Source organism: Vulpes lagopus, chromosome 4 (assembly GCF_018345385.1).
Source record: "Vulpes lagopus strain Blue_001 chromosome 4, ASM1834538v1, whole genome shotgun sequence".
NCBI lineage: Eukaryota > Metazoa > Chordata > Mammalia > Carnivora > Canidae > Vulpes > Vulpes lagopus.
In genome coordinates this window covers 92,826,500-92,846,803 of record NC_054827.1, presented here as the reverse complement: position 1 = coordinate 92,846,803, position 20,304 = coordinate 92,826,500, and the positions used below count along the sequence as shown (strand labels likewise).

General features: G+C 43.0%; 1 protein-coding gene and 1 pseudogene across 1 annotated transcript in view; one reads left to right on the top strand and one right to left on the bottom strand.

Moving 5' to 3' along the window:
• Positions 1-10,237, bottom strand: part of NIPA1 (NIPA magnesium transporter 1) — a 53,522-nt gene extending 43,285 nt beyond the window's left edge. Inside the window, exon 1 of the mRNA XM_041753433.1 lies at positions 10,062-10,237. Coding sequence (XP_041609367.1) covers positions 10,062-10,227 — 166 coding nt within the window. The 5' untranslated portion in view covers positions 10,228-10,237. The remainder of the gene's footprint in view (positions 1-10,061) is intronic.
• A 5,701-nt stretch (positions 10,238-15,938) lies between these two features.
• On the top strand, positions 15,939-17,389 carry LOC121488821 (annotated as a pseudogene).
• Positions 17,390-20,304: the final 2,915 nt, after the last annotated feature.

Below are 20,304 nucleotides of genomic sequence, written 5' to 3'. Positions count from 1 at the left end.
TAAATGACCCTTAATGACAGAGACCAAACTGAGAACTGATGGAGGGAGGGAGGGGGACGATCAGCTAAATGGGTGATGGGTATTAAAGAGGGCACTTGTTGTGATGAGCAATGGGTATTTATGTAAGTGATGAATCACTGAATTCTACTCCAGAACTCAATATTGCACTATATGTTAACAAAACTTGAATTAAAAAATAAATTTTAAAAAAGGCAACATAGCAGAGATAAAGGGATCAATAAACAAAACAAGAAACAAGCTTAACAGAATGAACAGCATGCTAGAAGGAGCAGAGGAATGAATTAGTGACCTAGAAGACAGAATAATGGAAAGTAATCAAGCTGGAAAAAAAAAAAAGAATTATGCAAAATAAGAATAGACTTAGGGAACTCAGTGACTCCATCTAACATAAGAACATTTGTATTACATCAGTCCTAAAAGAAAAGGAAAAAAAGGGAGCAGAAATAGAATTGAAGAAATAATAGCTGAAAACTACCTACTCTGGGAAGGAAACAGATATCCAGATCCAAGAGGCAGAGAAACCCTTACAAAATCAACAAAAGCAGATCCATATCAAGACACCTTATACTTATATTGGCAAAATATAGTGAAAAAGAAAAAAGTTTTAAGTGTAAAACAAAAGACAGTAACTTACATGGGAAACCCATAAAGCTGGCAGGAGATTTTTCAGCAGAAACTTTGCAAGCTGGAAGGGAGTGGCAAAACGTATTCAAAGTAATGAATAAGGAAAAATCTGCAATCAAGAATATTCTATCTAGCAAGGCTATCATTCACAATGGAGAGCTAAAGAGTTTCCCATATAAACAAAAACTAAGAGTTTGTGATCATTAAACCTGTCCTGGAAGAAGTATTAAAGAAGACTTTTTAGGTTGAAAGGAGAAATAAAAAGTGACGGTGTAAAAGTAGAACACCCTAAAGCAGTTAAAATGAATGTTTTGTAAAAACTCAAGGAACTCACAAAAAAAGACATAAAATATAATAACATATAGCTTAACATGGAGAGAAGAGTAAAGAATGGGTTCAAATTTAAACAACTATCAATTTAATAAACATTGCTCTAAGCGCAAGAGATTATATACAAACCTAAAGGTAACCATATATCAAAAGCCGTTACTAAACATGCAAAAAATAAAGAGAAAGAAAGTATATCATTAAAGAAAAATCAGCAAACCTTGAAATAGAAAAAAGGGATCAGAGAAAATCTTCAGAAACAACCCCAAAACAAATAAAATAACAATAAATACATATATATCAATAATTACCTTGAATGTAAATGAATTAAATGCTTCTATCAAAAGACACAGGGTAAAAAAAAAAAAGACACAGGGTGATAAAATGGATTTTAAAAAACCAAAATCCATCTATATGGGAGAGAGACTCATTTCAGATCTAAAGACACCTTCAGATTGAAAGTAAGGGGATGGATATCAAAAGAAAGTGTGCAAAGAATGCTTATATTGGACAAAATAGACTTTAAAACAAATAGACGAAATAGACTTTAAGACAAAAGCTGTAACAAGAGACAAAGAAGGCGACTATATAACGATAAAGAATATAATCCAACAAGAATATACAATTGTAAATATTTAAGCACCTCGCATGTCAGCACTGAAATACATAAAAGTTAATAATAAACATAAAAGAACTAACGGATAATAATACATTCACATCAATAGACAGATCATCTAAACAGAAAATTATGGAAAAAGTTATCTGAATACTGGAAGGATTGGTTTTAACAGATAAAACCATCATGAAAAAAATATATATATATATACACACAGTAGGATACACATTCTTTTCAAGTGCACACGTGAAACATTCTCCAGAATAGATCACAAAGATACTCAATATTGGGGCACCTGGGTGGTACAGTTGGTTAAGCAACCCAACTCTTGTTTTCAGCTCAGGTCATCATCTCAGAGTTGTGGGATTAAGCCCCCCATCAGGCTCCATGGTCAGCATGGAATGTGCTTGAGATTCTCTGTCCCTCTCCCCTCCTGCTTGTGCACTCTCTCTCCAAAATAAATAAGTTTTTTTAAAAATGATATTTGAGGGGATCCCTGAGTGGCGCAGCAGTTTGGCGCCTGCCTTTGGCCCAGGGCGTGATCCTGGAGACCCGGGATTGAATCCCACGTCGGGCTCCTGGTGCATGGAGCCTGCTTCTCCCTCTGCCTATGTCTCTGCCTCTCTCTCTCTCTCTCTCTCTCTCTCTCTGTGTGTGTGTGTGACTATCATAAATAAATAAAATTTTTAAAAAATTTTGATATCATACAGTGTCACGGAAATGCAAATGAAAGTCATGAGATACCACTATACGCTCACCAGAAAGGCTAAAATTAAACAGGTGACAATACAAAATGTTGAAAAGAATGCAGAACATCAAAAACCCTCATATACTGCTAATGAGAATGTAAAATGGTACAATTATAGTGGGAAAATGTTCAGTAGTTTCTTAAAATTTAATTATATACCTACTTCATTAACCAACACTATTACTCCAAGGTATTTACTGGAAAGAAATGAAAACATTATGTTTTTAAAAGACTTAAAAATTTGGAAACAACCAAAATGTTCATCACCAAAGAATGAATAAGCAAAGTATGGTATTCAAACAATGGAACACTATCCAGCAACATAAGAAATGTACTTTTGATACACACATCGTGATGAATCTTCAAACCATGATGAGCCAAAAAATAAGTTAGACATAAGAAAATACATACTGTATTAATCCACTTATATGAAGTTCAAGAATTGGCAAAATTAATTCACTCTATGCAAATAGGTATCAGAAGAATGGGTATTCTGGTTTGAGGAAGACAAAATGAAAAAGGACATAGGGAACTTTTTAGAGTTATGGCAATAATCAATTATTTTACTGGGGTGTCAGTTACACAGGTATATTTATTTCTCAAAACTCATTAAACTGTACCCTTAAGATTTGTGCAGTTTACATAATTATACTCCAGTGTTTTTTAAAAGAAGTAGTTCATAAACAATACATAAAAATTTCCAGGTTAGCCCACACACTGTTGACCATAATACATTAACTGCTGTGATAAAGTTTCACTGTTTCTTCAGAAAATGAAATTCTGTGCTTCAAAGGGAAAATGAATGTGGTATATATTAACACATTCTCCTTTCTCATCCTACTCCCTCCAGGAAGCTCAGTCAATAGTTGTATTCTATTTCCTTACTCTGCTTACCTATTAAGTATTTATTAGAACCACTATGTACACAGTCCTTAGTGAATACAAAGACTTTAAAAGACTTCCAAGGCATGGTTTCTGCCCTTAAAGAGCATCTACTTTCTCCCTGATACAACTGCAAGGCTTTCTCTCCCAGAGATGGAGGCTGCCCCTGATGCACCCTGAGGGCAGAGAAGCCAATGTGGTTGATTCCTGCTTTCATGACAGGTAGATGTCAGATATTTATACCTGTACCAGTGTGATCTTTTGATGTGAACAGAACAATCTACGATAATGAGCTCTCAGTCATGATGACTAGAATGAAACTGCAAGAGATAAGTCAAAACTGTGGAAAATGAATTTGGGGTATACATGTTTATATTTCCACTACATTTAAATATGAGCATGCTTCCCAGGCATTGCTGGTGGGATTGAAAATAGATATGATATTTCTGGAAGTCAATTTGGCTATATATGCATACACACAGTTTATAAGAACATCGCTTTTAAACTTCTACTGCAAGGGAGATACTCAAAGGAAAGAACCCACAAAGATTTACATGCAAGGATAGTCAATGTAACGTATTACATTAACAAAGAAACTAGACACACCCATGTCCTACAAAAGGAGAATGGTAACAGCCACTGAATATATTTTCAAAGACTATCTAATAACATGGGATGAGCTCATGACAGATGGAACATAACCACAAGATATAAACTGACACACACACAGCACAGACACATGTATGTTCTGCTCCATTTTAGAAAGTACATAAAGAGATGTACTACCTAAAAGCAGTATTGGGCCAGAACTGGATCCTGATTCTAAAAGATAAAGTGAGGGAAAATTTGAAATAATCACAGAATATTACACACTGACCATGAGAATATTAAAGATTAACTGTTAATCTTTAGGTATAATATATTATGGCTTTGTCGAACCAAGGGATATTTGCTGAAATATCTAGAGGAGACAGTATGCTGCCTGAAGTTTGGGTCAAAATTCCCAGTGGGCTGAGGGTGAGGAATGACCCTGGGGGACAGATGAAGTAAGATGATTGTTGAAGCCAAGTACAATGAGGGCCCATTACACTGTTTTTTCTATGTATGCGTTTGACACTTTCCATAATAAAAAGCATTTTTTAAGATTTTAAGGATATATATATTTTTTTGAATATCTGTTGGGTGGTGGTCATTACTCTATACCCTAGATATGTGTTAGATATATTTTGTATGTAGAATTTTTCATTAAAATTCTACTTTGAAAGATAACTATTTAATGTGACTAGAAAGAAATACACCCTAACTATAAAAAGTTATCTCAAGTTGAAGAGATGATACTTTTAATTTTCCTATTCATAGTTTTATGTACTTCCCAGATTTTATTTTATTTTATTTTATTTTATTTTATTTTATTTATTTATTTATTTTTACTTCCCAGATTTTAAACAATTACCAACAACTCTAGTCAGGAAGAAGGTGCTTTTTAAAAATATGATTATGTCTGGGAATTTATGATATATTCTGCTGAATCACCCCAAAGAGTTCTGACTGGACATGAACAGCCAGGCAAACCCTCTGCCTAACTGCCGCTCCTGGGTCGAGGGCACTGCCTCTCAGGCTGTTCCAGGCAATATCTAAATGAGGTCAGTTTACAGTCACAAGTTCCTGGGCCAGAATTATTAGGGAGTGTGGACTGAGGGAGTGTGGGATTGTGCATATTACTTTTTGGAAAGTGGTATTTAAGTTTGTATTCAAAGTCCAGTTAGTTACTGTACAGTGTAATATTTGTTTCAGGTGTACAATATAGTGATTCAACGCCTCCATACATCACCTGGTGCTCATCACAAGCAAACTGCTTAATCCCCATCACCTAGGAAGGGGAAAAAAAAATGAGTGGGAAATATCAGAAAGGGAGACGGAACATGAGAGACTCCTAACTCTGGGAAACGAACTAGGGGTGGTGGATGGGGAGGTGGGCAGGGGCTAGGCGTGACTGGGTGATGGGCACTGAGGGGGCACTTGATGGGATGAGCACTGGGTGTTATTCTATATGTTGGCAAATTGAACACCAATAAAAAATAAATTTAAAAAATCCCCATCACCTATTTAATGTGAAAAGTGGTCTTTTCTAGTCCCTCACAGTTGAAATGATTTTTTTTAAAAAGATGATTGCGGGGATCCCTGGGTGGCTCAGTGGTTTGGCACCTGCCTTTGGCCCAGGGTGCGATCCTGGAGTCCCGGGATCGAGTCCCACATCGGGCTCCCGGCATGGAGCCTGCTTCTCCCTCCTCCTGTGTCTCTGCCTCTGTCTCTCTCTCTCTCTCTCTCTCTGTCTACCATAAATAAATAAATCTTTAAAATAAAATAAAATAGAAGATGATTGCTTACTCATTAAGGACTTAATTAAAAGAATGAAAATATAAATACCGTTATATTTTATACTATACCTATAAATATTTTTGAGGAAGAAATACTGTGTCCAACAGGTCCAATAAGACCAAGGGGTATTTTGCTTATATCATATGAAAATAAGAATAAATTATTTTTAAATATTTTATTTATTTATTTTGAGAGAGAGAGTACACAAGCAGAGGAAGGGGCAGAAGGAGAGGGAAAGAGAATCCCAAGCAGACTCTGTGCTGAGAGCCCACCCAGGGCTCAATCCCACAATCCTGAGATCATAAGTGTGTGCCTGGAGATGGAAGAAGAGGCAAGGAGAAAGCACACATGCCTCTCATAGCCATGGAACACACACCCTGCAGAAACAATGCACAGAAGGCTTATGACAGCAAGCAGAATGCCTGAATACCAGTTTCCACTCTCACTCACCTTCTAAGTGTCTTAAGAGTGTGACTACACCTCTAGGCTGTACTCCTCAGCAAGGAGACTATGAAATCTGAAAAGGATTTTTCTATTATGTAAAATATATATAAAACTTACCATTTTAAACCTTGTTAAGTGTGTGATTCTATGACATTAAGTCACACTGTCGTGCGACCATTATTACCACAAATGATCTCCAGAACTTTTTCATCTTTCCAACCGGAAACACTGCACCCATTAAACACTAACTCTCCATTCTCTGCTTCCTGCAGTCCCTGCTACCTCCACCTTACTTCCTGTCTATGAATTTGACTAGATACCTGAGTAAAATCATAAAGTGTTTGTCCTTTTCTGACTGGTATATTTCACTTAGCATATTGTTCTCAAGGTTAATCTATATTGTAGTACACATCAGAATTACAATCCTTTTTAAGGCTAAATAACATTCCCTTGAATGTATATACCACAATTTATTTATCCATTCATCTATCAATGGATATTTGAGTTGTTTCCATGTTTTGTCACACTACATCCTTTTGTTCCTGCTATAACCACGGATGTACAAATATTTGTTCAAGATCCTGCTTTCACTTCTTTTAGGTCTATACCAGAAGTGGAATTGCTAGATCATATAGTAATTCCAATTCCATGTTTAATTTTTTGAGGACTTGCCATGCTGTTTTTTCTTTTCTTTTTCTTTAAGATTTTGTTTATTCATTCATGAGAGACAGAGAGAAAGAGGCAGAGACATAGGCAGAGGTAGAAGCAGGCTCCCTGCAAGGAGCCCAGTGTGGGACTGGATCATGCCCTGAGCAGACGCTCAACCATTAAGCCACCCAGGCGTCCCACCATATTGTTTTTTTATTTATAGCAATTGCACCATTTTACATTCCATGAACAGTGCACAAGACTTCCAATTTCTCCACATCCTCACCAGTACTTGTGATTTTATGTTTTTGTTTTGTTTTTACAATAGCCATCCTAATGGGTATGAAGTGATATCTCCTGGCTTCGATGAAAGGGATTTTAAAAAGATCAGCTGGTTCATCCTAGTCTAGGGCATTCTACATACAGCAACTCACTAGGCAATTCTCCAAAGCCTCCAGCAAATTCAAGCACATGACTTTCCTGAAACTGTTTCCACAAAGCCTGGTCCAGGGCAGGATACCACCTTCATGCTATCATACTCCCTGGCCATCCTCACCTATATGCACAGGAATTCTAAAAGCTGTAACTGGCTTTCCACAAATGTTTTCACACCCAATGGTTACCTTGTTTCTCTCACTTAAGCCCTGCTTTACCTGGATTCTAACACTATAAATGTAAAAATGATCTGTGGTCCCTCATGTCCTCTTCCCATGCAGAGTCCTTCAAAGGTTCCCCAAGAGTCAGGCAGTCCACTATGAGCTTGTGTTGTGCTCCTGGACTATCTGGGTACTCCATTCATTGGGAAAGTCCTTTCAAGGTGTGTGAAAGCCTATAACAGAGGAAGCCTTGCCCCAAAACCCACAGGAGAAGGGCTGAGACCAGAGCTTACCTCTCCTGAAGGTAAAACTCCAAAGAAATGCTCTCATGTGGCAATTCATTTAAAATTGAAACTTTCAGTGAGAGTTTTTTTATAATGTAGGAAACTGACTGTCTTTTTTATGCAAGAACTTGACTTCCTACTTCTTAGCTATTTTCTCTTTCCTCCTAAATCCTCCATTTCAGGCGTTTCATAATGGACAGTTCTGCTGCTTGTTATCAGAGGTGGGAAAAAATTTTAGGGAGAGTAGATTCTAAAACTGCACATCTTCAATAACTACAATAGTTAGTGTCTGGCACATAATAAGAGCTTCATGAAAATCTACTGAACAAATCAAAACTAAATTTATCAAAACAAATGGATACGTTTCTTCCATCAGGATGAACAACTCAGCTAAACTGAATCTGTCGCAAGTGGATAAGTGGGAAAGTATGGAATTAGCAAATATTACACTTTCACTTTTATTAATTTAAAGGGATGTTATGTAGTTATAAATAACTGTATCAATCACGGCCAGATTTTTTTCTAGTTATTTTATTTTCTTATTCATTAATTCCCTCAAATACATAAGCTGAGCTAAAATAACTTTGGTTTTACTCAATAATTGTTTTTTTTTATTAACTAAAGTCTATATTAAGGTTTCGTTAGATTTTCCCCAATATCATCATGTGTCCTTGGACTTCTCCTGTCTGTGACAATCTCTCAGACTTGACAACCTTAGCAAAGGACTGGTCAGATATTTTGCAGGCTGTTCCTCTATTCATGTTTGTATGATGTTTTTCTCATGGGGAGACTGGGGTTGTAGGTTTTTGGAAGGACCATCACAGAGGTGGAGTTCCCTTCTCACACATCTTACCAATGGGCACATGTGTTGTTTATTTTTGAGTCACAGGGCAGCCCTGGTGGCTCAGCGGTTTAGCGCCGCCTTCAGTCCAGGGTGTGATCCAGAGATCCGGGATCATGTCCCAAGTCAGGTGCCCTGCATGAAGCCTGCTTCTCCCCTCTGCCTGTGTTTCTGCCTCTCTCTCCCTCTCTCTCTCTCTCTCTCTGTGTGTCTATGAATAAATAAATTTAAAAATCTTTAATAAAAAAATATGTTTGAGTCACAGCAAACACTTCAGACACTCCTGAAGCCCATCAAACTGGCTCCCTGAAAACTCTGCCACTGCGAGTTGTGTCTTCATATCTGTATCCTAAGGAAATTGCATTTGCTTTGATTTAGATTTTATGTAAATTTCAGTGTTTTCACTCCAAACTTGAGTTCTTTAAATGAATATCCACGATTTTATATTTTCATTTGAGATTACAGGTCCCTTTTATGTCTTTACTGGAGGGGCTCCTGGCTGGACCATCTAGGACACTCTGAGAAAGTTTCACCTGTGTTCCAGAATCAGAACTATTAAATAAGTTTACTTATTCTCAACCCCACGGCTTGGTGGTCTCATTTCCCCCAAAGAACTCTTAATACCGCTCTTATTAAAATACAGCTAACAACCACAAGATTCTGTCTCTCTGGGAGCAGCATTTCTTTTCCGTTTCAAAGCATGCTATATCTCGCATTCAGTAAACTGTCTCAGGCCTCTCTTAGCACAGAGGAATGTCAGCAGAGAACTGCGCTCCATCTCTCACTTTCCCACTCCTAAGCAGTGGGGTTTGGTAGTGAATCCACCGGGGGAATACTCAGTTGGCCCATTTTTTGCTTATTTGAGAAATCTGCTTTGCGCTTTCTTCACACTGAAGATCACTTGTGGTCAGACGGCTCGAGCCTCAACCAGAGAGGCTTAACCAAGGACCCCAGGAACAGAAGCTCGAGAAAAGCAAAGCCCCGCTGCCTAACCCTGAGGCTGCGCGCCTCCGCGGCCCACCTGCCCCGCCGCGGCCTGTCCTCCCGCAGTCTGGCGGGAGAGGGGCGCAAACCGGCGGGGCTCTGCCTCCCGAGTGCGCGGCGGCCGGGGCCACAGCCCGCGCGGAAGGCCCGTGGCTCGCTGCAGGCAGGCGCCGCGCCTCCACTCCTCGGGGCTCCTCTGAAAGAAGAGGCTCCCCGAGCAGCGGTGAGTGCGGGCCACAGCGGCGCTTGGGCTCCAAGCGGAGGGCGGCTGGTAGGCGGCGCGGCCGCAGAGGGAGCGGAGGGTCTGGGCAGGAAGGAGGAGTCAGCGGAGCAACACTACCGGCCCGGCCCGGGGCGCCGCAGCCGATGCCGAGTCCCAGCGGCCAGGGCCCGGGCCGCCTCCGGGAATGCGGGAGCGCAGGGCGCGGCCGCGGGGGGACGCTCGGGACCCGCCCGGGACCCGCCCGGGACCCGCCCGGGCCGCCGCCGCGCTGCAGGTGGGCGTGCAGCCTCCCGCCGGGCGCCAGGCGCTCCGCCTACCGCCGGCCCGGCCCCGAGGGAGGACCCAGGCACCCCCCGACCAGCAGCCGCGCCCCTTGCCTGCGCCCGGCGGCGGCTCCCTGCACCCCCACCTCCACCCGAGCACAGCCCGCGCGGCCCGCCCTACCTCGCCGCTTGGCGCGCACGATGCCCTTTTTTTGAAGCACGAACGTGGACCCATTCACCAAACTCGACACGACGGCCACGCCCAGGCCGAGCGACACGGCAGCGGGGCTCGGGCTGCGGGCCCCCTCCCCGGCCGCCGCCGCCGCCGCCGCCGCTGCAGTCCCCATTCCGCCCGCGCCCGCGCCCGCCCTCCGCGCCTGCGCCTGCGCGCCGCGCCGGGACCCGAGGTGGGGGTGGGGGACGGCCTCGGGGATCCGGGGCCGGCGCCCGGGGAGGGTGGGGTGAGCGTTCGGAGCGTCCTGGGGCGGGCGCGGGGGGGGGCACGGCGGCCCCGGCGCGGGGGGTGCCCTCGGCGAGCGGGGAGACCGGAGGAGCGACCGTGAGGAAGGGGCTGAGGGAGGGAGTCGTAAGAGGGGGCGGTGCTGGGAAAAGGGAGTGGGCGCTCGAGGTAGGCTGGAGGTGAATGAAAATACAGGAACCCCACTTAAGTTTTATCTCAGATAAATCATTTTTCAGCAAGTGTTCCATGCACCGCTTGGGACCAGGAGGGGCCGGCAGGACGCAGGCAGGACCAGGAGGGATCAGCATCCCCGCCAGGGCCTGAACCCTGGACCACCGGCTGAAGACCCTCGGCCGGGACGGCGGGCTGGCGTGAAGCCAAGCGGTCGCCACAGTGCAGCAGTCCAGCTTGCAACCGTAACACCTAATTTCCTAATTTATTTTCAATAAAATATATCAAGATAAAGGGAAGCGTGGAAAACAGTACTAGTTATTTATTTAAAAATTCCACAGTCTCTAGCCTGATTATTATTTAGATATTTTCCCTCAGTATATATACTTTTACATAATATCAAATTATAATATACAAAATATCCTTTTTTACTTAATGTCATAATCAGTTTCCATGTTGCTACATAATTTTTATTTTATTTTTTTAGAGATTTATGTATTTATTTATGATAGAGAGATAAAGAGAGAGAGAGAGAGAGAGGCAGAGACACAGGCAGAGGGAGAAGCAGGCTCCATGCCGGGAGCCCGACGTGGGACTCGATCCCGGGTCTCCAGGATCGCGCCCTGGGCCAAAGGCAGGCGCTAAACCGCTGAGCCACCCAGGGATCCCCATAATTATTATTTTAATGGCAGTATAATTTCCCATAAAGCTAATTACTGTAATTTGTCCGGCCATTTAGCAATTGTTGGTTGGTTGGTTGTTTTGGCTACCAGTTTTTTTTTTTTTCTATTGTAAATGATGCTGTAATAAACATCTTTATAAATTTTGAAAACACTCAGTTAAAGAGTATAAATCTACATCTACAGCATTATTAGTTTGTGGAGCAAACTCAAATAGTATATGAAATCATATACTATTCCCTATGAAACTTTTATGCTGAATGAATCTAGCCCATTGTTTATTCTTTTTTGTTGTAACATACAATTGACCTTTGAACAATATGGGTTTGAACAGCTTGGGTCCACTTATACTCAGATTTTTTTGTTACAATATAGTACTGTAAATGTATTTTTCTTCCTTGTGATTTTCTTGATGTTTTCTGTAACTTACTTTATTGTCAGACTATAATATATAGCACATATAATATATAAGATATGTGTTAGTCTACTGTTTATGTTATTGGTAAGACTTCCAGTTAACAGTAGGTTATTAGTGGTAAAGTTTTTAAGGAATCAAAAGGTATGCAGGGGTGGGAGGGAATCCCTGTGTGGCTCAGCGGTTTGGTGCCTGCCTTTGGCCTGGAGCCTGATCTTGGAGTCCCGGAATGCACTCCCACGTCGGGTTCCCTGTGTGGAGCCTGCTTCTCCCTCTGCTTGTGTCTCTGCCTCTCTCTGTCTCTCATGAATAAATAAATAAAATCTTTATTTTTTTAATTTTATTTATGATAGTCACACAGAGAGAGAGAGAGAGGCAGAGACACAGGCAGAGGGAGAAGCAGGCTCCATGCACCAGGAGCCCGACGTGGGATTTGATCCCCGGTCTCCAGGATCGCACCCTGGGCCAAAAGCAGGCGCCAAACCGCTGCGCCACCCAGGGATCCCTAAATAAAATCTTTAAAAAAAAAAAAAAGGTATACACGGATTTTCCTGTGTGTGTGTGTGGAGGGGTGGTCGGTGCCCTTAAACCCCACATTGTTCAAGGGTCCGTTGTATATAACATAAAACTTGCCATTTTAGACATTTTTAAATGTACAGTTCACTGGCATTAATTATATTGACGAGGTTGTACAACCCTCACCACTATTTCTAAAACTTTTCCATCATCTGAAACAAACTCTGTAGCTATTAAGCAGCCATCCCCACTTCTTACCCCTACTCCTTGGTAACTACGAAACTACTTGCAGTATTGAATATTCCCACTCTGGATATTCCATCCAAATGGAATTATACAATATTTCACCTTCCATGACTGGCTTATGACTTAGCTTGGTTTTCATTTGGTTCTAAGTTTCATTCATGCTGTAGCATGTGTCAGAACTTTATTCGTTTTTATAGTTGAGTATTATTCCACTGTATATACATACAACATTTTGTTTATCTGTTATTTGTTGATCGACACTTGAGTTGTTTCCACCTTTGGCTTTTGTGAATGATGTTGCAAAGATGGGCATGAAAGTAGCTGTTTGAGTAACTGACTTAAAATGTTTTAGGTATAGTGTACTTAAGAGTGGAATCGCTGAGTCATATGCTAATTCTATATTTAGTTTTTTGAGGAACTCCTAAACTTTTCCATAGTCTCTGCACCATTTTACATCCCCACCAGCAATATACAAAGGTTCCAATTTCTCCACATTCTCACCAGTACTTGTCATTTTCCATTTGTCTTTTTTAAAAAATAGCTTCCTAATAGGTGTGAAGTGGTTGCTTATTCTTTTTAAATATACCTGTGAACATAAGTGAGGTTTCCTGATATAAGCAATAACTTCTATCATAAATCTCAGCAGAAGCAAGCAAATGAAAGCAGCAGCAACAACATTGCCAGCATAATAATAATTTACCTTTCTAATAATGCCGTATTATTTAATATACATATATTTTAAATAATGCCTTTAGAGCTTTTGGCAAAAAGAGTCATGCTCATTTAAAAATAAATAAATAGGGATCCCTGGGTGGCTCAGCGGTTTGGCGCCTGCCTTTGGCCTCGGGCGCGATCCTGGAGACCCGGGATCGAATCCCACGTCGGGTTCCCGGTGCATGGAGCCTGCTTCTCCCTCTGCCTGTGTCTCTGCCTCTCTCTCTCTCTCTCTCTCTCTGTGACTATCATAAAGAAATAAAAATTTAAAAAATAAATAAAAAATAAATACATAAATAAATAAATCAAAACTCAGTGAATTCAGTAAATGCCAGAGAATATAAAAACCTCACCCCAGGGCAGCCCGGGTGGCTCAGCCATTTAGCACTGCCTTCAGCCCAGGGTGTGATCCTGGAGACCTGGGATTGAGTCCCACATCAGGTTCCCTGCATGAAGCCTGCTTCTCCCTCTGCCTGTGTGTGTGTGTGTGTATGTGTGTGTGTGTGTGTGTGTGTGTGTGTGTTTCTCATGAATAAATAAATAAAATTTAAAAAAACCTCACCCCAAATTCAATCACCTAAAATAACTATTATTACCATTAAGAACTCCACTCCATGGGACGCCTGGGTAGCTCAGTGGTTGAGCATCTGCCTTTGGCTCAAGGCATGATCCTGGGGTGCAGGATCAAGTCCTGCATCAGGCTCCTTGTGGGAAGCCTGCTTCTCCCTCTGCCTGTGTCTGCCTCTCTCTGTGTGTGTCTCCCATGAATAAATAAATAAAATCTTCAAAAAAAAAAAAAAAAAAAGGAACTCCACTCCAAACATTTTTCCAGATGAGTATTTGGGTAAAATGATAGACATTTATCAAATGGGAAGGCACATGTAGTATTTTAATTCAAAAGCAAAAAATGTATATTACTTGGATTTAATTAACATTTTATAAACTGGAATAAAAATGGAGTGTCCACTGAAGTTGAGATAAATACTATTCTACCACAAGAGACTAGTTCCTAAAAGACGCCTCTAAAATTGTCAGTGAAAAACATTAGGCAGTGAAACACATTAGGCAGTTACTAGGTTTCTCTTAGCTTTTGAGACAGTATCACATGACTCCTTGCGATGACCAATGAGGAAATCAGCTCAGTTACCATCCCCTTGCAATTTTTTTTTTTTTACTTTGTCAAGGCATAAAACATTTAGAGGCTACCTTGTACTCGTAATTCTTTATTTGTATAATCTTAAAGATTTTATTTATTTATTTGAGAGCGTGAACGAGTGAGAGAGAGAGAGAGAAAGAGAGAGACCACGAGCAGGGAGAGAGTGAGAGTGAGAAGCAGACTCTCCACTGAGCAGGAAGCCCCATGCAGGGCTTGATCCCAGGGCCCTGGGATCATGACCTGAGTCGAAGGCAGACATTTAACCAAAAGAGCCACCCAGGCACCCCTATGTTTATATAATCTTAAATATATATTTAACTGGGTTCATTATTCAAATCATCCTTTAGCCAATTTTTTCCTATCTTTCAATTCACAAGAAATTTTTCCAATGAACATATATTAAAAATAAGCAACCATAGGTGTTAGAATCTTTGAGTTCTTTAGTTAAGGAATGTTTACTTGAACCACAAAATGAACAAATTTAATATTTTCAAGACTGTACTTTCTTTCCCAAAAACATTGCGGACATTGTCTCACCTTCTGGCATTAAATGTTAAGAGTCTGAGGTCACATTTAACACAAATGGGGTATGAATAATGTTAAAGAATGATTGTTAATTTTGTAGGGTGTGCTAATGAAATTGTCATTATATTAGTATCTTTATTACAGACAACCACTGAAGTATTTACAAGTGAAATGATTATGTTGGGGATTTGCTTTTTAAATTTTCATAAGGAAATAAAAGGAGTGCGTAAGCATATGTGTAAATGGATTGATCAAGCACGTGACACCTGTTACTACCTCCAGGCAAGAAAGAGTCCTACTGCATGTTGGATAGCAAAATAGGGTATGGATACCTGCCACCCAGAAGAGTAGTCACAAGATGTCTACTCCCTCCATGCTTTATAAATGCTAGGGTCACCAAGAGAGACACATTTCACTAGATAGAATGACACTTTACTCTCACACAAATCAGTTTCAACGTTTTAGTCTATCATGGTCAACAGGTCCCAGCCTGTGGCCAATGCAGGGCAATGATCTACATTCACCCCTCTTTTGATTCAAGCTAAGGACCGCATTTCATCCCTGCTGGGAATGGATATAGTAGTGGGGTTGGCCACATGACCTGCGACACACATGCTCAAGCAGAACAAAGGAATACACAGAATCTGAAACAGGGAAAGAATGCTCCACAAGGTGATAGCAGCACAGGCTGCCAAGGCTCTTTAGGGCTTGAAAAAGAAGTATTCTAGGCCTCTACCCATTCCCATGCAGCCAAGCAGGGGTCAGAAGACTGCACGCATGTGATTGCCTCTCCCATCAAGATTAAAAGAGTAAAAATAGTAGCAGGAAGTTGCTAACTAATTAAGTTGGGCAACAAGTACAAAGTATATGAGGATTTCATGCTATTCTCTCTTCATGTGTTTGAAAACATTCTTTCTTTAAGTGCCCTCCATGCCTAGCATGGAGGCCAATATGGGACCTGAACTCACAATCCTGTGATCAAGACCTGAGCTTAGATCAAAAATTGGATGTTCAACTGACTGAGCCACCCAGGCCCCCAGCAAACATTCCAGTAGAAGTATTTGTGGTGGGTTTTTTTTTTTCTCTGAAGTCAGTCTGATTTTCAAAAAAATATTTTTTATTTCTATGTTTGAGAAGAGTTTAAATACGAATAAGGAATCAGGAAAGATTTAATAATGTTTTTTCTCACCGGCCCAGCGCCTGCTTCCCCGCCCCTCTCCTGCCTCGGAGCTGGGGAGCAGGCAGCGCTGGCGGCGGCGGCAAGGGGCGGTGCACAGAGGGCGCAGCACGGGGGCCCGCGAGCCTGGGCGCTGCTTTGCCTCTCCCCGGAGGCGGCGCCGCGTGGAGCGTCGGGGGAGCCCCGTTCTCCCGACAAGGAACTGGTGCTAGTATGTGGTGACCCGTACCATCTCATGCCACGTGCATGCCACGTACCTATCTTCAACGAGTGCTGCGGCACTGCGCCTGGCCCGTGAGCTGCCCGGGGAGCAGCTACAGCCGTGCGTGGTGAGACCCTCCTACAAAGTGATGTACGAGACAGTGACGGCGCGTGAGTGGAGGCGCGGCCCTGGGCACTCCGGGGTGAACTGTGAGGAAGGCTCCTCTGGCTTCGTGGACCCCGGGTGGTCAGGCCATGCGACCGATGGCATTTCAGCCCACAGCCTTTTCAGGTTGCCTCAACTGCAGCAAAGTGTCAGCTGACCAAGCGACTGAAGGTACTGGAGGGCAAGGTGGCAGCGCTCATTGTCACTGAGCAGTTAGTGCTCCCAACCCCTGCTGCCGACCCACTCTGGGGCTCCCCAGCAGCTCAGGGCAGCCCTGGGGATGGAGGCCTCCGAGGGCTACCCAGAGTCAGAACAGGAGGGCCCCACTGCTCCCTTGAGATGATGGAGTTGGTGGCCAGGGGCTTCCTGGGCCCACTGGCCCTAAGGGAGAAACTGGTAGCCGAGGCCCAACAGAGATGAGAGGCCACCAGGTCCTCAAGGTCCCCCAGGAAGCCCTGGCCAGGCTGGAGCTGTGGGCACCCTGGAGAGAGGGGACCTCCAGGCACACCAGGGCCTCCTGGCCCCCCTGGACACCTAGCCCCTGTTGGGCCACCTCACATCCGGAACACCCAGTATGGGGACCCATTATTGTCCAACACCTTCACTGAGACCAGCAGCCACTGGCCCCAGGGACCAGCTGGACTCCCAGGACCTCCAGGGCCCATGGGTCCCCCTGGACTTCCTGGTCCCATGGGCATCCATGGGAGTCCTGGACACGTGGGACCCCCAGGCCCCACTGGACCCAAAGGAATCTCTGGCCACCCAGCAGAGAAGGGAGAGAGAGGACTGCATGGGGAGCCTGGCCCCCAAGGCTCCATGGGCAGCTGAGAAAACCTGACCCCAAAGGAGACCCTGGGGAGAAGAGCCAGTGGGGGGAGGGGTTGCACCAACCACAGGAGGCTTTGAAGATTTTAGCTGAGACGGCTTTAATCTTGGAAACAATGATTGGGCTCTATGAACCAGAGGGGCCAGGGACAGGCCCTGCTGGCACGGGCACTCCCAGTCTCCTGTGGGGCAAGAGGGGAGGAAATGCGGCCAACTACGCAATCGTGGCTCCCAGGAGCCGCAAAAAGAGAGGCTGAGGGTGGGTCGGCCCTAGGGGCAGACCAGGCCAGTCTTCCCTTCCCAGCCTGAACTTTGCCAACTGCCTCCAGGGAACGCCCATCCATATTTATTAATGTCCTCAGGGTCCCTTCTGTCACCTAGGCCTTTGGGATGGGCAAGTCTTGGTCCTGACTCCCCATGTAAGCCAAATAGGAAACTGAGAAAGGACAGTGGCCTGAGAGGGAGGGGCAGCCCAGGCAAGAGGTGAGGCCTTGCTCAGAGCCCTGTGCCTCCACCTCCCTCTGTGAAATAGGATGATGCAGGTCTGCAAAGAAGGGGTGGTGGGTTCAAGTCTTATCAGCTGCCCAAGCCTCGGGGCCTGTAGGCACTGAAGGGAGCCAGGAGTTGGGGCTCTCCTGGGCCCTTGGCACCTGCAGGGCTGATGGGGAAGGGCTCACCTCCCCTTCCTTCCCAGCTAAACCTTGGGGAGCCCAACATACCCCTCCTCTCCTTGATTTCTGGTGCTGGGTCCCCACCCTGAGCTCAATAGTCAGGACGCTGGGGATTCCTTGCATAGGTCCTGCCCCCGAAGCCCCACCCCCTCCCATGTCCCATGTAGGGGTGGGGGCATGGAGAGGGAGGGGCTCCCTGGAAGTAGACATCTCCAGCCAATAAAGGCCCCCAGTCTGTTGTCTCCTTGAAAAAAAAATGTTTTTTCTCTTTTATTATAAAATATTTCTAATGTATATAAAGGACAGAGAATAACATTTTTATTTTTATTTTTTATTTATTTTTTTTTTAATTTTTATTTATTTATGATAGGAACACAGTGAGAGAGAGAGGCAGAGACACAGGCAGAGAGAGAAGCAGGCTCCATGCACCGGGAGCCCGACGTGGGATTCGATCCCGGATCTCCAGGATCGCGCCCTGGGCCAAAGGCAGGCGCCAAACCGCTGCGCCACCCAGGGATCCCAGAATAACATTTTTAATAAGCCATGTACTTATCCCTTCAAATCTATCAAATCTTAATGTTTTAATGTATTTGCTTCCAATTTTTGAATGAAATATACAATAGTAGAGGCTCTCTTTTATTCCATCTCTCTTTCTTCTACCTGGCATCTGCAGAATTAGTTATTATCCTCAAAGCTCAATAACTCAATTAGAATATATCACACTGAACAATCTATCATTTCTACTAGTACATAGTATATCCTTTCTTTGTAGATTTTTTTCCTTCTTTCAGCAATTTTCTTTTTTAAAAAAAATGTATATATTTATTTGAGAGAGAAAACGAGAAAGAGAGCATGAGCAGGAGAGGGGGCTGATGGGGAGGGAGAAGCAGACACCCTGCTGACCAGGGAACCCAAGGCAGGACTTGATCCTGGGATCTCGAGATCATGACCTGAGCCAAAGGCAGACACTTAGCTGACTGAGCCACCCAGGTGACCCCAGCAATTTTCTACCACTGTGTTTTTAAATATCCCCAAGCTAACCCTCCCCTGCATATGTTCCATCAGGTGAGTTCTCTATTTTAAGGAAAGCAATTATCCTTATGTTGGATAGTCTTTTATGTTATGTTTGTTCTTTTCTTAATTATCTCAATATTTATCCTCTATGTCTATATATTGGTGAAATTCTATGTGTTTCATTAGCTCTGAAATTTTATTTTTCATCAAATCTGTTGTTTGCTATCCAGTCTTTGAGCTCTTCTTTCAATGATTTTTTTGTTCTTATTGAGCATTTGTGTCGGGGGTTTCTAAGACCACCCAGGAATTAGATGATTCACTTAGGAAGACTCACAGGACTGAGCATATAGTCATACTCATGACTATGATTAATTACAATGAAAGGATGCAAAACAAAATTAGCAAAGGGAAAAAGTCCATGGGAAGAGATCCAGAGGAAACAAGGAGCTTCCAAGAGTCATCTTCAAAAGAAGTCACATGCATGTGCTAAATTCCTTCAACAAGCTATGATAATATGCCTGAAATATTGTCTGCCAGGGAAACTTGCCTGAGCCTAGGAGTCCAGGATTTTATCAGTTATCAGTCACATTAAAATTCAAGATTCGGGGCAGCCCCGGTGGCGCAGTGGTTTAGCGCCGCCTCCAGCCCAGGGTGTGATCCTGGAGACCTGGGATCAAGTCCCATGTCAGGCTCCCTGCATGGAGCCTGCTTCTTCCTCTGCCTCTCTCTCTCTCTCTCTCTCTCTCTCTGTCTCTCTCTCTCTCTGTGTGTGTCTCTCATGAATAAGTAAATAAAATCTTTAAAAAAATTAAAATAAAATTCAAGACTAATGGAAAGCACATGTTCAGCATAAACAATATTGTTTGTACAAATAGGTTAGGCACAGTGAGCCACTCTAATCAGTTAGGGAAATAAATAATAATGGAGTAGTAAGTGAACTCTTTAAATCTACATTTCCAGATGCCACCCCAAGGCAAACTTTGCAAACAAGCCTAAGTACAATGGTCCCACAGCTGCTATGCTCTTTTCAGAACAGCATCCTAGAATAAAATTCTTTTTTTTTCTAGAGTAAAATTCTTATTGCGGAGTTTACTCTTATTCCTTGGGTAATATTTCTTCCAGAATGGTTTCTTCATCTATTTATTTATGTTTATCTACACATCTGTGTGTCTTTATCTTTTTCCAGTTGTAAGTTTGTAATAATAGCTTCTCTGATTCAGAAATCAACTAAAGTCAAGGAAGCATGCCCAAAAAAGTTTTTGAGTAGTTAAACTAGATACTAGATACCACAAAGCCAAGAGATTGATTCTATTAATTTTATTTTTTTAAAGGTTTTATTTATTTATTCATGAGAGACAGAGAGAGAGAGAGAGAGAGAGAGAGAGAGAGAGAGAGGCAGAGTACACAGGCAGAAGAAGCAGGCTCCATGCAGGCAGCCTGATGCCCTGGGCTGAAGGTGGCACTAAACCGCTGAGCCACCAGGGCTG